The sequence below is a fragment of the Kogia breviceps genome, chromosome 4 (genome assembly GCF_026419965.1).
Source record: "Kogia breviceps isolate mKogBre1 chromosome 4, mKogBre1 haplotype 1, whole genome shotgun sequence".
Lineage (NCBI taxonomy): Eukaryota > Metazoa > Chordata > Mammalia > Artiodactyla > Physeteridae > Kogia > Kogia breviceps.
In genome coordinates, this window is record NC_081313.1 from 135,457,965 (window position 1) to 135,475,023 (window position 17,059).

Genomic DNA, 17,059 nt, shown 5'->3' on the forward strand with positions numbered 1-17,059 from the left:
TACATTTTTATTGGCATATAATTGATTTACAATGTTGTGTTAGTTTCTGCTGTATGACAAAGTGAATCAGCCATATGTATACACATATCCCCATATCCCCTCCCTCTTGAGCTTCCCTCCCAGCCTCCCTATCCCACCTCTCTATGTCATCACAAAATACCAAGCTGATCTTCCTGTCCTGTGTGGCTGCTTCCCACTAGCTATCTATTTTACATTTGGTAGTGTGTTTATGTCAGTGCTACACTCTTACTATGTCCCAGCCTCCACTTCCTGCCCCATGTCCTCAAGTCTATTCTCTACATCTGCATCTTTATTCCAGCCCTGCCACTGGGTCCATAAGTACCACTTTTCTACATTCCACATGTATGCGTTAATATACGGTGTTTGTTTTCCTCTTTCTGACTTATTTCACTCAGTATGACAGACTCTAGGTCCATCCACCTCACTACAAATAACTCAATTTTGTTCCTTTTTATGACTGAGTAATATTCCATTATATATATGTGCCATATCTTCTTTATCCATTCATCTGTTGACAGACATTTAGGTTGCTTCCACGTCCTGGCTACGGTAAATAGTGCTGTGATGAGCACAGTGGTACATGTATCTTTTTGAATTATGGTTTTCTCAGGGTATGCCCAGTTGTGGATTTGCTGGGTCATATGGTAGTTCTGTTTTCAGTTTTTTAAGGAACCTGAATACTGTTCTCCATAATGGCTGTATCAATTTACATTCCCACCAACAATGCAGGAGGGTTCCCTTTTCTCCACACCGTCTCAAGCATTTATTGTTTCTAGATTTTTTTGATGATGGCCATTCTGACTGGTGTGAGGTGATACCTCATTGTAGTTTTGATTTGCATTTTTCTAATGATTAGTAATGTTGGGCATCTTTTAACGTGTTTTTCGGCCATCTGTTTGTCTTCTTTGGAGAAGTGTCTATACAGTTCTTCTGCCCATTTTTGGATTGGGTTGTTTGTTTTTTTGATATTGAGCTGCATGAGCTGCTTGTATATTTTGGAGATTAATCCTTTGTCAGTTGCTTCGCTTGCAGATATTTTCTCCCATTCCATAAGTTGTCTTTTTGTCTTATTTATGGTTTCCTTTGCTGTGCAAAAGCTTTGAAGTTTCATTAGGTCCCATTTGTTTATTTTTGTTTTTATTTCCATTTCTCTAGGAGGTGGGTCAAAAAGGATCTTGCTGTGATTTATGTCATAGAGTGTTCTGCCTATGTTTTCCTCTAAGAGTTTGATAGTGTCTGGCCTTACATTTAGGTCTTTAATCCATTTTGAGTTTATTTTTGTGTATGGTGTTAGGAAGTGTTCTAATTTCATTCTTTTACATGTAGCTATCCCGTTTTCCCAGCACCACTTACTGAAGAGGCTGTCTTTTCTCCTTTGTATATTCTTGCCTCCTTTGTCAAAGATAAGGTGACCATATGTGTGTGGGTTTTTCTCTGGGCTTTCTATCCTGTTCCATTGATCTATATTTCTGTTTATGTGCCAGTACCATATTGTCTTGACCACTGTAGCTTTGTAGTATAGTTTGAAGTCAGGATGACTGATTCCTCCAGCTCCATTTTTTTTTCTCAAAGTTTCTTTGGCTATTCGGGGTCTTTTGTTTCCATACAAATTGCAAAATTTTTTGTCCTAGTTCTGTGCAAAATGCCATTGGTAATTTGATAGGGATTGCATTGAGTTTGTAGATTGCTTTGGGTAGTATAAGCTCATCTCTTTTTTTTGCTGCATCGTCCTCCATTCTATGGATTACCAGTTTGTTTATCCATTTACCTATTGAAGGACATTCTGGTTGCCAATGCCTTTTATTTAGTCGAATTTTTTTATGGATATAATCATAGATTCACATGCCGTTGTTCAAAATTATACAAAGGGATCCTGTGTATCCTTTACTCAGTCTACCCTTATAGTAATATTTTACAAAACTACTGAGCAATATTACATTGTACTATACAGTATTCATACAGGATATACACATTGACACAATCCATCCATGTTATTCACATGTCACTAGTTTTACTTGTACTCATCTGTGTGTGTATGCTTTTAGTGCTATAAAATTTTACCATGTGTAGGTCTGTGTATCTTTCACCACAGTCAAGACATTGGACATTTCTGTCTGCACAAGCATCCCTCCTGTTGTCCTTCTATAGTAGCCCCATCCACCTTCCCTCTGTCCCTAATCCCTGGCAACCACTACTTTGTTCTTCATTTCTAAACTTTTGCTATTTCAAGAATAAATAAATAGAATCATGCAGTGTACTAGTTTGCTATGATTGCTGTGACAAAATACCACAGACCAGGTGGCTTAAAAACAGGAATGTATTTTCTCAAAGTTCTAGAGGCTGGAAGTCCCACCTCAAGGTGTCAGCAGGTTTGGTTTCCTCTGAGGCCTCTCCTTGGCTTGCAGATTGCCACCTTCTCACTTGTCCTCAAATGGTCTTTCCTCTGCATGAAGGAAATTTTTGTGCCCAAATTTCCTCTTCTTATATGGACACCAATCAGATTAGATTAAGTCCCACCCGAACAGCCTCATTTTAACTTAATTACCCCTTCAAAGGCCCTATCTCCAAATACAGTCACATCCTGAGGTTCTGGGGTTAGGACTTCAACATATGAATTTTGTGGGAGACAAAATTCAGCCCATACTATGCAGTATGTAGCCTTTTGGTATTGGCTTTATCACTTGACATAATTCTCAGGAGATTCATCCAGATGTATCAATAGCTTGTTCCTTTTTATTGCCAAGTATTATTCCATAGGATGTTGCTTAATGCCTTTTTATTTCATGTACTTCTGGCCAGTGCATTTCATGCCTCATTATAAAGGGCTCTGAATTAATGCAAACATAGAATAAGCTAAACCCCGAGGTAAGGAAGGCATGTAATAGACCAACTTTAGCACTAATATCCTTACACCGAATTATCATATATTAGCATTGAAAACCAAGATTTATAATTTTTAAATCATTATTCAAAATTAAGTTGCTAAAGTGGTTACATTTTAGAGAGAGGTACTGCCTACCAAAATATTCTAAATTTAAATAGCGAAAGTATTTTTATGATTTAATTTTCCCCCGGCGCTGTATTTGTTCTAGAAATATTTAAACATACAGATTTCAACTCTTTTTGTTGCTTCTGTCCTAACCCCTTCTTCCACATGAGCTGCTACTGTTGTTAATGTGATCTGCCACTCATGACTGAATTTAGCTGCTTGTGTCTTTTTGAAAATCTGCTCATGAGACAGAGATCATGCTTTATGAATCTGAGATAATATAGTTGGGACATACAAAGTTTCCGGCTTGAAGGGAAGGGAAGAGGGACAATCTAAGGAATGATAGCAAGGAAATAATTACCAACAAGAAAGCTCTCAGAGAACCCCTCATTCAAATGAAGTATTGGGGAAACTAGACTGCATTGATAAGATGCAGAAAATTTATGGACTGTTTTCAAAGCTGTAAGGTTTTATTTCATTTCAAGCCTAGAATGTAAAAGACCAATAGGAAGATGGTTTATAGAAAGCAAAATTACATAAACCGTTGAAACTTGCAGTTCACAAGAGATCTAAATTATATAATTATATATCATGAGCACGAAGGTCTTTAAATTTGTAAGATTTCAGTGTTAAACTGATAAAGCAGTGAATGTAGAAGAAACAATTTCTCTGGCCTTGTACTTAAAATAACAGTTTATAGGCTCTTGAACTTTTTGATGAGATCACCAACAAAGCAACAACTATGCTACCACTGCTAACATTTGCTCTATAAGAACTGGGAACCATGCTAACCACTTTAAATAATATAAGCCTCACAGTAACCTTATGAGTTAGGTACTACTATCATTTCCATTTGAGAGTCAGGGACACTGGGGCTTAGAGAGGTTGAGTTACCTGGCCAAAGACACATCAGCTAGGAAAGATTGAGAGTCAAAAGTCATAAATTTTGTGTTGAATTCTTTCTAATTCTAAACAGATGGGGGTAGATAGTAAAAATAATAACTTCAGGGAATTTAGATCCAGGATATAACAGAGCAAATTTCTGAACCACTGATATGAGCCAAGAAGTCAGAAATTTCATTGTAAAATCTCCGAAGTCTGTGGGTACATGTGCACTTCCCTTCGCTCTTTTTATCCCCTCACCTGGAGGGTTGGATGCAAACTGAAGATACCATGGAACACACTGGGTATTCATCAGCACATCTCTGGATTGCTATACTAAAAAGCCATGCCCCTCCCCCAAATAGAAATTTACTTCCAAAAAATACAGGGATAGAAATATATATGTATACAACCCTAAACATGTCCATCTGGCTTAATACTTATTTCAGGAGGAATAAATTGGGCATCCTCATGAATAAGTTGGAAAAACTTATTTCAAAACCATTTGATAGCAGCACCGTCCAGTAGAATATTCTGCAATGTTCCATAACTGCCCTGTCTATTATAGTGGCCTCCAGCCACATGTGGCTACTGACCACTTGAAATGTGGCTATGGAAACTTGGGAACAGTGGAATTATAAATTTTACTTAATTTAAATTTAAACAGCCACATGTGTGATTACGGTATTAGTACAATTCTAGAGAGTAAAGTTTTAATTATAACAGATATCATAAAATTCTAAATATACCTGTTCCTCATCTTACCCTGGGTCAGGGGAGTGAGGAAGGAGGTTGAAAGGGAAGGGGTGGTCGAGTGCAAGTGTAAAATCATTTTCCACGTTTATCTGTCTCAAATTCCAACTATTAACTATTAACTATTTAACGATATCATTTCCAAATTGGAATGAGAGAAATTATTTCGGGGTAGGGAAGTTAAAATGTGTTGTGTTATGAGTTTTTGAGGAACATATTAGGTGTTTATTTTCTAGAAATTAAAGGCATGAGGGTTCTCTGTATCATCTTTCTCCAATTGTAACAGGTCTTTCAATGAAATGATCTTACTGCACATGTGGTCTTGGTGATCCTTCTCTTACCAAGAAAATAGAAACATATAAGGTGTAGTTTTTTTTTCTTAACCGTTTCGATATTTTTGTTCAATGTAGGGACAGGGTCTTTAAATGATACTGAATATTTTAAGCCTGTAGCACTCAGTCTTACAGGTGCATGATTTTCATTGCCTTTTTTTTTCTTAAGACAGACATCTAGAATAACCACTTTCTGTATTTCCTGACACTGCGAACAGATACCGTTTGTCATTCCTTTTATAGTTTCTTCAGCTAACGACTCCAGTGACCACTCAATTGTGGTCTTGCAGTAAATCAAAATTTCTCTGAAAGACCCAGCTATGTTACCTAATTGTAAATGCCCCACGAAGTCATCTCCTGAACTAAAAAGAAAAGTGAGTTTCCGTTGCTTTAAATAATATGGACTCTGCCACCACTCATAGTACTTTTTGAAAATAAAAGAATAGAGAACTTTCTTCTCCTCTCCCTCCTCCTCCTCCTCTTCCTTCTTCTTTTAAATTAACCTACAATTGATGAGACATACACAGAAACTTCAGGCTGTCACATCTGGTTGATCAATCATGAAGAAAGAGAAAAACCACTTTGCAAACTGCTGCTTCAAACTTACTGCATCCTTCCATGAATGACTTGCCCTGGCTGGAATTTGGGTTTCACAATGACTAAAGAGAATACCCTGAGTCCCTGAATGGACTCTCTTAATTGTTTACTTTGCATTTTAACAAAATAGAGATAAAAAATAAAATCAGGGGAGGCTCCAAGTCCTGCTGGGGGGGTTAAGATGAAGACCCTGAGGGAGGGTGGAGGAGATCCCACAGAAGCCCTCCCCAGCAGTCATCCCTGGGAGACCCCACAGCAGGATGACCACAGTGTTGCTTCATGGGTCTGAGAAATACGAGAGCCTTGATAAAAGGAGCAGGGCCTTGCGTCCGCAGACTGGAGGGCCTGAAGGAAAACAACAACAACAAAAAATGTGGTTGCTATCTTGAAGGCAAGGGGGAAGGGAATCCGCCATATTTTGCCAGGATGCCTTTAGGTCAAAGAGGGGGACAGTGGAGCTTCTAAGTATGGCAACCATTGGTGGAGGTCTACAGGATTGGGGGCAGGGTGCTTTGCCAGGCAGGGCTTATGGTTCCCAGGCCTAGCGTTTTCCCCTCTGCCCAACTCAGGTGATGAAATCGTAGCATTGCACAAGGCTCTAGAAGTCAGGGTCCACTTTCCCCAACTTGGAGAAAACTCTTCCTCAGAAACTGGGGCCTCAGAATGTGCCAATCCTTGTAAAACGTTTCACCTCTTCAGGGGCTTAGGCGTCTCAAAACCAAGAGCAATTAAAGCATGAGTCTTTCCAAGCAACCGGGGAATTGAGCAAAAATAAATCAGAAGACCTCAGCCTTGGCTCTGGAGGTTCGCCTCATTATGAGAGCAGATCTATTAGCCCTCTTGCCATTGTCTTTCATTTCTCAAGTGAGGTGATTCTAATTAAATTAATCTGCATGTCAATCTATCGGTGATCAATCAAGGAGCCTGAGGTCCCCCCTGTGCTGCAGGGAGCTTGCGGCTGACAGGGGCTGATAATGGAGGAAGAAATAAACTGTGGAGCAAAGTTAATTAGTCAACATAATAGGTGGATTAAACGGGAGCTGGCTGATTGCTGTTTCCCATGTCAGAGCATGAGGTGGGTGCTGAAGCTGCAATTACAGACAATTATTATATTTGGTTGTAAGAGGTCGCATGAATAAACATATCTCTGTGGGGTTGGGTTTTAATCCTCTTACCCATTTAATATAAGGAGAACTGTAGGTCATTTCGTCTCAGTGTTTTAGTCAAAGTTCTCTGAGAAAACACCTTTGCCTCTGTCCCTTCCGGCAAACTCCGTTCAGTCAGTTTATGAGACCGCCACAGTAGCTGAATGTACCTTGGGCCAGGGCTACCTTTTTTTTTTTCTCTTTTTTTTTTGGCTTTGAAACACAGCTCTAAGTCCCTTGATTAGCGTGGATTTTGGGTGGGGTGGTGGTGGTGATGGTGGTGAGGGGGGCTTTGGTCTGATTTCTGATTAACTAAACTAATGTGGCAAGAAAAAAAGTACAAGAAACCCCAGAAAGACCTGGGAGAGAAAGGTTCATCCCAGCTCTCACTGAAACCTCTTTTTCATTTCTCTATCCCCTTAACCCTGATGCAGTGGTGGTGGGGGGGGCGTGGAGAAATATTTTAAAGATTCAAAAGATTTTTATTTGCATGATCAACTGTGATATCTGCTTCAGTGTCTAAACTGAAGGGCAATTTAGGTCAAACACAACCACCCTTGTGTAAAAAAAATATGCTAATAAAGATCTTCCTGTTAAAATTATGGTTAACAGTGTACCTTCTGCTGTATAACTATAAACTGTGCAATTTTACTTAAAACTGCATCAAAAGCGTTCCTTGCCAAAGACCCACTCATCAATAGCTCCTCTTGTTAGACTTGTACAGCATAAGCACCAGTTATTATGTGAAATAGCTGTGCAATTTTCTTCAGCTCCCAGCTGTTATTTATTTAACTTGAGTTTATTACCCGCCATGCTTTTATATTAAAATGTTCCTCCATTTCTCTCTTCTGTCTCCAGGTCGTGGTGTCTACGACAGTCAACGTGGATGGCCATGTCCTGGCAGTCTCTGATAATATGTTTGTCCATAATAACTCCAAGCATGGGCGGAGGGCTCGGAGGCTTGACCCCTCGGAAGGTACGCCCTCTTATCTGGAACATGGTAGGCGAATCATTTTCATTGGTTGGCATTGCTACTTTAACTGTGCATTTATTTGGTTTCTTTCTTACAACTCCACCACATGTTCTACCCCTTTTCAAATTTCAAATGTCCTGTTGGACAATATTGATGCTGAGTATTTAAAGACAGGAGGATGTCTTTGAGGCCCAGCCTGTCTTGTTGCATAGCTCCCTACGCTGGAAATGGCTGACACATCCTTCCTTCAGGTTGAAAGATAGAGGGAGACTGGACCCCTGCTTTGTTTTAAGCTCCCACTTGATTAAAAAATAATGAAAGGGGCTTCCCTGGTGGCATAGTGGTTGAGAGTCCGCCTGCCGATGCAGGGGACACGGGTTCGTGCCCCGGTCCGGGAGGATCCCACATGCCGCAGAGCGGCTGGGCCCGTGAGCCGTGGCCGCTGGGCCTGCGCGTCCAGAACCTGTGCTCCACAATGGGAGAGGCCACAGCAGTGAGAGGCCCGCGTACTGCAAAAAAAAAATAATAATAATAATAGGAATAATAAATAATGAAAGGCCAAAACAGGGCAACAAAAATCATGATATATTTTAAGGTTATGGTTGACCTGGTAGTATAATGAACTTCGCTGTCTTTACAGTCCTGCTGGTGTAGCTCTGTGACTACATAATTAACTTCATTTGGAGATAAGGTCCAAAGTCTAGGTTGGAGGTGTTTTCTGAATATAAAGTCCAAACTAAATGTCCCTCCCATGCCCTGTGCACACCCCTACCCTCATTACCAGATGATACAGTCTGCTTTATGTAGATAGAATTTGGTGGGGAGAAATCACATTTGTCTTGATTTTATGGCTAATGAGTTGTACCCTTGAGTGGACTGGAGGAAATAAGGCAAAAATTTGAACAAAGGAAAGTAAATGCCACTCAAAGGAACTGTAGGCTGGATTTAGCATATGTCCAAATGTTTCTGTGCTGCATGTATATATAATGTATCTCTCTGTTCATCCATTCATCCATCCACCCACCCAAGAAACAGTGACTGAGACTCTACTGGATATCAGTCAACACGGTAGATTTTCTCCAGTCTCCTCAAATTAAATTCTTAACTCATTTCCCCACTTCACTTTCCAGTTTGCTAGGTCATCCAGATTCTTTTAAAAACACTATCACACAGACTGCCACCCAGTTGTCTGATTTTCTGATGGGCCATGAGCTGTTTGTGATATAGTTCATAAGGTAGAAAACTCCTTTCCCTGTCAGCGCCCCAATTTAATAAACACACCACTGTCATCATTTTGCCTGATTTTTTCCCCTGCAGTTAAGGAATACACAAACTGTACTTTTAAAATTAATTAGCCAGGTGTAACACTCTTAGAAGGGATTCTTTACCAATCCAGTGTTACAGTCTTCTTAAAGTAAACCATTGTATTTCAAAAGCTGCTTCTTTATGGTTTCATTAGTGCCGAGATGTATGGATATGACTTTTTGCAGGAGGCCATTTGGAACACCTGCTCATGATTACATTCCTAGTTCCATTTCTGTACTTAAAATTGTTCTAATCCTCATTTTACAGTAATGTTGCCTTTTAATACCCTTGGAGCCACTTCAGGCATTGTAAGATTAGAGATATTTAGGTGAAAGGAAGAAGGAAAAAATAGGTAAATACTCAGTCGGTACAATTTGGACAGCACTAGCTTAAAAGCTAAAGTCTTGTTTTCGACTATGACTGGTTAGTTACTGTCCTGTCCGGGAACATACTTGACTGTCAGTTTGGTATCTAACAGTCATGGATTCACAGTTTCAAAATGTGCTCCAAGTGCAGACCACATCCAGCTCCCATGCCTGCCCTTGGGAAGGTCGTAGGAGAGCACACGATGCCTTGTAAATCATCCCTCCACCAAAAAAAAAAATCCCAACACAAACCAGTAAAAAATAACCTGCTAGCCAGTACGCCTCTAGGGCTTAGCGGTCAGGAACATTATTTGACATCATGATGCAGAGGAAAAAGAGCCTTGAAATAGGAGCTGGGAAACCAAATTCACGTCTGAGCTTTATTTCTGGCCTTTGTATGACCTTGGACAAGTCGACTTACCTTTTGGGATCCTTAGTTTCCTTCTTGGCACGGCAAGGGATGATCTGTAGGGGGTAAAAAAAAAAATGTGTGCCTTGGGTGGGGGCAGGTCACGTGCACAGGGGAAGTGGGCTGGGTGGAGACTGCGGAAAAAGGACAAGTTCATGCTCTGCTGACCCCAGCCCCAGGCAGTTGTCACCCAGGTCAGGGAGAGCCCGGTGGGGTCAGATGCTCCAGTCTGACCAGAAGTAAAACTGTCCTATTTTTAAAAAAATTTTTTTTGGCTGTGTTGGGTCTTCATTTCTGTGAGAGGGCTTTCTCTAGTTACGGCGAGCGGGGGCCACTCTTCATCGCGGTGCGCGGGCCTCTCACTGTCACGGCCTCTCTTGTTGCGGAGCACAGCCTCCAGACGTGCAGGCTCAGTAGTTGTGGCTCAGGGGCCCAGTTGCTCCGCGGCACGTGGGATCTTCCCAGACCAGGGCTCGAACCCGTGTCCCCTGCACTGGCAGGCAGATTCTCAACCACTGCGCCACCAGGGAAGCCCTCTCCTATTTTTTAATTGCTGGTAACTACTTACAAATGTTTTAGCCCCTGAAGGGAGGAACAGGGAGGAAAGTCACTTAGGTAGAAGACAGCCACAGGCTCATATTTTGAGATCTCTGCATGAGAACGTCGCTAAGCTGCCTCCCAGCTCAAATATTCTCCCTTCTAGGTGAACATATTAATATTTCAGCTGGGCTAGCATTTTATTCTAAGTTTTAAAGACAGCATTTTATTCTTCTGCTGCAGGTGACCAGTCCACAAATGGCCATGTTCTTCTTAGCGTGTCACTCAAGAAAATGATGACATTTCACAGTTTATTCATGGTTAACCATCACCAGGGACTTGGGTGTGTCCTGTCTCCTTCAGCCAGGGGGCCTCCCTCTCACCAAAACCTGACTTCACTTCTATCCAGAAGAATAAAAAGGCAGACACTTTGAGGTTCTGAGTAATGACAATAATGTGGAAATCTGCTCCTCTGCAGAATGAATCAGCCAACCACACATAACCACCCACTCATTTAGACGCTTCACGCTGATACATAAATATCTACTCAGCGGAGAGTGACTGTGGGCTCTTCATTGGTGATGTGTGGGAGTGGACTTAGATGCTAGTTCGCATCAATTTGGGGGCATGGTAGTTCTTCATCTTGCCATTGAATAATGCCCTGTTTAAGACTCACAGAGCCATGGCCCTCCTTGGCCGCTCCTGCCTCCACCCCACCTCACACAGCTGCCCCACCGCGAGACCGCGCGCAGCATTTTCACCTCCTAGGTGACCCGTAGGAGTCTTGTTTTCCCTCCTTCTGGGCTCCCTCCCATCTTATTTACAGGTAGCCGGAATTATTCTGAGCCATTCTGCACATCTCTGTTTGTCTCACGCTTGTCAGAAGGTTGGAGGAAAGTCCTCTTCTTTGGCTCATCTTTCTGCATATAAGAGAAATAGTGACCACGCGTTACATTCACGCCTTCTTCCCTGTGTGACCCATGGACTCACAGACGTCTGTGCTCAAATAACTGTCCCTGTATTTCACGTAGGAGAGTTGACAAAGGTGGATTTATTTCATAGACTCTGGTGTGGTCCAGAGAGGGGGAATCCTGGCATGCTGGATCTCGTGGTGATTGCCCTCCCTCCTATTTTTTTCTTCATTCATAAATACTGAGATTTCCTTTGGCTAGATATTTATGAGCGAGTTTAGGCCAGTCAGGTTTTTCTCTTTAAGCAACAGCTTTGTAGAAGATGTACAGTTGTGGGGAGAAGCAGCCTCAGAAGCTAACTGCTCTCAGGATTGTGATTTTTGGAAAAGCAGAGGCTTGAGATCAGAGCTGCTGAGCTGCCCCCATCGACGGTAAATGCACAGCTCTGGCCTGTGTGCCCCTCCCACGCCTTCCCATTACTTGGGCAGACTCCGGGGCCTGTGTGCTGGGGACCTTCAGAGGGCCTGCGGAGCGTACTATCATTGCTCTTCTGAGTTTCAGGTTGTGTTTGCCTGAATGTAAGGCCTAGCGTGGCGTCAGTTTCTCTCTTTCTTTTTCCCCCTGTGGCAAGAAGCAGTGCCCTCAAAAGCTATAGTGCAGGGACCCTGTCAGCTTGCATGCGCTAACACTTTATTATCCAATGATCTAATATGCAACAAGGCGAAGTGCTGGTGCTCATCATTCTGACATAGAATGCTGGGAGAAGTGACTAAATTACTTTCTGGACCATTAGCGCTAGCAGCTATGGTGAACTCACCAGCAGCATTTATGCAAATGACTGTGAATACACTACTGGCTTTGTTAGGGAGCCGGCTGACAAGCAGTTTAAATGCTCATTTTTTTTTTTTTAGGGGACATCTTTTTTTTTTTTGGCATGCATGTGTTTTTCTCCCTCCCTCCCTCCGCTCTCTCCCGTTTCTGCACTGTTGGGGGACTTGCCTGCTCCGGGATCATTGGGAAAATCTGAGCAGCCCGGGAGCCTGGCCAGCACCCTTTCTGGGAGTGGAGTTAAGGCCCCGATCTGATGTTCTTCAGATCAAGGGGTTTTTTATTTAATTGTTATGAATTTGTACAAACCTTCATATTTATTTGAAAAATCAGTAGAACTGTATTAATCAAGAGTTTTTTATTTTATTTTATTTTTTTGAGAAACAGTTTGAACTTTTTTTCCTTTTTTTTTTAATTGGAGTAAAATTGCTTTACAATGTTGTGTTAGTCTCTGCTGTACAGTGAAGTGAATCAGCTCTATGTATGCATATATCCCCTCCCTCTTGGACCTCCCTCCTCTTCTTTCCTCCTCCATCTAGGTCATCACAGAGTTTTGAGAAGATGAACATTTTGCTGTTCATGAGTTCTGACCTGAGGACTTAGTTTCCTGGCTCAAGCATAGATGTTTTAAAACACCTCGCTTATTAAAATGGAAAGCGATTGAAATTTAGCTTTGTGGGCAACAGATACAAATGAATTAAATCTCCCTTCACAGTAATTACAAAGATTGACATGTGAAGTATAATGGTGCCAGGATCCCAAAATAAAACAGAAGTGGAGTTTGGTCAAACTGAAAATCCTTTGTAGAATAAAGAGTGGTGTTAGACTTGCTGGGCCTATCTCCTTGCTGTAAGTACAGCAGTAGAGAAATAGAATCAGATTTTCCCCACCACCAGTCAGTTCTGACCTTTCCATTGTAGTGGCCCCTTCCAGCTGCCCCTGACAATATGGTGTTATTCCTGCTCTTTAGCATTTGACCTTCTTTAATCCTTTTGCTCCAGACAGAAGCAGTTTTTGCTTCTGTTGGTTGCCCCTGGGTATCCGGCCCCATTGACTCCCAGCTGCACTTACATTTGTTGTTTTCTGGACATGTGGAGAAAGACAGTTCAGGCTTGGGGAGATTACTCCAAATTGAGAGACAGCATGGAGCTTCCAGAGAAACAAGAGACTCCCTCTCCTCCCCTCTTTGTGATGAGGCCCTAACAAGTGGCAAGTAAGTGTTGGTTGGATCTTATAGGAGGAGGATCAGCTGTCTGACTGGAGAGCTGGATCCCAGTCCTGACTCTGCCATTAACTAGCTGCGTGACTCTGGGAAGGTCCTTTTGCTTCTCTGGCCTCAATTTTTGTATGTTTTCTCAGAGCTGGGTGGGGCTGTCTCTAGACCTTTTAGCATGCACTATTTTTTGGTGCTCTGGACTGAAGCCATTGACGCGTGCCTTTGCTCATCTGATACCTCCTGAGGTGCCTTTGGAGAAACAGGTCTTCAGGAGAACAGAGAAATCCACTGGCTGTTTCTAGAATAGCCCTTTCTTAGGTGTCAGTAAGAGATCATTCTTATGTCATGTCGGTAATGGATCATTCCTTCATATTAAGCATCTATTACATGCCAGATGGGGAGCTAGGTGCAGGAGCCCAAGCAGATACAGGCCCTGTCTTCACAAAATTATGATGTAAATAGAGAAGAAAGACACTAAACACAACTTACAACTAACTCATCAGACTTGTGGATGAAAGGGGGACCGTAAAAGGAGTGAGGAGGAGGGAGGTGTCAGGAAAGACTTCTTTGAGGAAATCTCATTTATGCCAAAACCTAAGAGATGAGTAAGTTTTCCCCTGACAAGGGGACAGAAACAAATTTCCAGGCAGATGGAATAGCGTGTGCAAAGACTGTTTTGCTTAGGTGAGTTCAAGGAACCAGAAGCAACCTGTGATGGTTCCTGTTGCTCTGGCCACTGAGAGCAGCAGGAGACGAGGCTGGGGAAACTGCTGAGGGTCAGATCACGCAGGCCTGTGTGGATGCTCAGGCCGTGGTCAGTGACAATTGTGAAATGTCACTTCTGGGGGCCAGGCAAGGCTTTTAAGAGCTCAGTGTCAATTACATGGACTCCTAGTGTGTCGTAAAAGCCCAGGGCAAGATTGCTCTGAGTGGCTTATAACCTTGCCCTTCCCTGCCAGCCTTTGGAAGCTCATGGTGGAGATGGCTGTGCCTTGGAGCTGTCCCCCTGATCACTTCTCATTCTACTAATAGTGCATGTGTTCAAAATAAGAAAGTCCAACATTTGGAGAGTTCTTTTTCCAGATGGTTTTGGCTTATTAATTTTCTTTTTTCAGAAGTAGCTTAGAAATTTACTTTCTGAACTCGTAGAGACTTACCTGGACAAGTGAAAGTAAACTAAACAACAAAGAGAAACATGCTGTCCCAAGTCTCTCGCTCCCCTGCCACCATGGTCATTGACTGAACACACGGCTCACGCTGAGTGAAGAGCCACTGAAGTACAGACGGTCATCTGACACACCCTTCATATTCCAGAGAAGGAAACAGACCTGGAGAGAACATGTCACCTGCTTACGCTCACATTGCTAGTTTCCATCCAAATCCATTTAGAGCTCTTTGCTCTTGCCCATGGTATGCTGGCCGGCAAGTATGGGTTTTAGGAGTTGCACAGATGTCAGAGGGCATGGGGTCCATCCCTGATGGCTTTCCAGTTCCGGTTGGCCTAGGCTTGCAGGGGTCTCTCTACGATTCTGAGGATCATGAGAAGAATGTCTGTAAAATCTCACCAACTTCCTGACAGAAATGCAATGCACCTTCAAAACACAAGGGCAGAGGATGAATGCTCAGAGCTTTTCATTTGGACAATGGCCCTTTATAGGACTGGTGTTGGTGCAGAACTCCAGCCAGCCCCACTTAGGTAAGAGCATTTTGGTGAAGGGTCTAGTTTAGCAGAAAAATACGGATGTCATCTTTTGTTACTGAGGGTGGCGTGTTACATCTTATCAATTGATTTTCCTACTTGAAAAAGCAAGACAGATGCAAGAACAGAACGTTAGGATTAAGAATATCCAGATGTGTCATAAAATAGAGGAAGGAGGCCCCAGATTTTCAAGCATCAAATCAGGCCTTTTTCTTTGAGCAGCGGGGAAGGTGTCTTTTGTCTTCCCTTGCAATAGAAAGGACCCGGCAAGAAGTCAAGATAATGAACAAGGATGTAAGTGAAGACTGATTTTCAAAGTATCCCTTGAGTAATCCATAAAGCAGGTAACACCAGAAATCCTAACACTGGGGATTTGGTAGCCAGCAAGCTCTCGGCATCAGGCAGATTAAAGAGTTCATGAGCCACAGGTCACTGCTAAGCAGGTGATCTACTTTATCTTTATTTGAATATGACACCACCAACAGCATTGCCGACAAAGGAGAAATAGTGCTCAGACTTTGCTGCCCTGCTTAATAGTGACCATGCCAGGTAGTAATATGTATTCTCTTTCTTCTTATTATTGCTGTTGTTGATATGATTATAATCAGCTAACATTTATGGAGCATTTACTGTGTGCCAGCACTGTGGTAATCATTTTATTTATATCATGTCATCAAATCCTTCAACAAGTCTTATAAGCTATAACAATTATTATCCTCATTTTACAGGTGGGAAAACTGGGATTTAGAGAGATTAATAACTTACCCAAAGCCACAATTAGAGGTGAACCTGGGAGTCAACCCCAGGTCTACCTAACCACAGAGCTCTGTGGAATAGTGGTACTAACTATAATGACACAAACACTCATTGAGTTCTGACTGTACTGGGCATACAGTGCTGTGGGCACACTGCTGTAAAGATGAGGAAAATGAGACTAAAGAGATGTTAAGTAACTTGCTCAGAGTTGCACAGCAAATATGTAGTAGATCTAGGATTCAAACCCAGAGAGCCTGGCTTCAAAGTCTGTACTTTCGACTACTTGCTCTATACATTATGCTGGTATTCTTTGCATCTCTTATCCTACTGTTCTTATTTTTCCTCAATACAAGTGAGGCAGTTTTGCTGGTATCTTCAACAGACCTTTCAAAAGTTAGCCCAGGTATATCTTTTTTTGTTTCTAATGGGCATATTGTATATGTTTACCTTAGAGTTTATTTCCCTTCAACAGCGTATTTTTCTCATGGCTGTAGTCAAATAAAGAAAATGCTGGGGTTTTTTTGCTGACTGGTATGTTTTCCATGGGGCTGGCAAGATAAGAGCGAGACTTGTAATATTTTATTTATTTGCAAGGATGTTCTAATTCATCTAGAAGTCGTTTGCTGACCATATGGACTCCCTGGCACGCATACAAGGTAGAGAAAAACGAGAGCAGGAGAAAGTGTGAGATTTTGAGTTAGATGACAGTTCGGATACTAACAGTCTCCTTGTTAGGGCACTGAAGGGTTACTAAACCTCGTGCCACAGGGACCATGGGAAACGGAGATGGACTCGGGGAGGCAGTTTTCTTCTATGAATTTCTTGAGAAACCTGTCAACTGTGGGAAACTTCCAGTATTTGGTATTTTGTGTGACCTAATAAATGACTGAGCCACACCTAACTTATTTTAATAAGCACACAGTGTCAGGGGAGGGGGTGGGGTGACAGAATGGTGCTTTCTGCCTCTGTTTCGGACCGAAATGACAGAACTTTTTTTTAAGCCTAATTTTTTGTTTTTTTATTTGGTTACAAAAGCACCATAATTCCAATCGTGTTTATCTGCATAATTGATTGTTTCAAGCCAAGGGCCTCTTCCTAATTACTTTATACTTACTTGAGAGTATCAAAGGATTCAAGTGATGTGAATATGCAAATGAGAGCTTCTATGTACTGGTCGTAAATCTTATTAAGATGAGATATTTAGGGGCACTGACCAGGAGTGGGTTTGAAACATTTCTTTGTTTGAACATTTTCATTCATACATGCAGAAATATATGAAAACAGAGCACTGTCCCTACTTTGCCACGTGACCTCCACTATGTACTTTGATTTCTTTGGGCC

At 42.0% G+C, this 17,059-nt stretch overlaps 1 protein-coding gene across 6 annotated transcripts in view; it reads left to right on the forward strand.

Annotated features, from left to right (window-relative positions):
- The window catches only part of EBF1 (EBF transcription factor 1), a 399,420-nt gene that overhangs the window by 264,843 nt on the left and 117,518 nt on the right, over window positions 1-17,059 (forward strand). For 3 of the 6 annotated variants that reach the window (XM_067031999.1, XM_059062917.2, XM_059062918.2), the window contains one exon: window positions 7,578-7,719. In XM_067031999.1, coding sequence (XP_066888100.1) covers window positions 7,578-7,719 — 142 coding nt within the window. The remainder of the gene's footprint in view (window positions 1-7,577; window positions 7,720-17,059) is intronic. The other 3 variants (XM_067032000.1, XM_059062921.2, XM_059062919.2) reach the window with 1 other exon arrangement.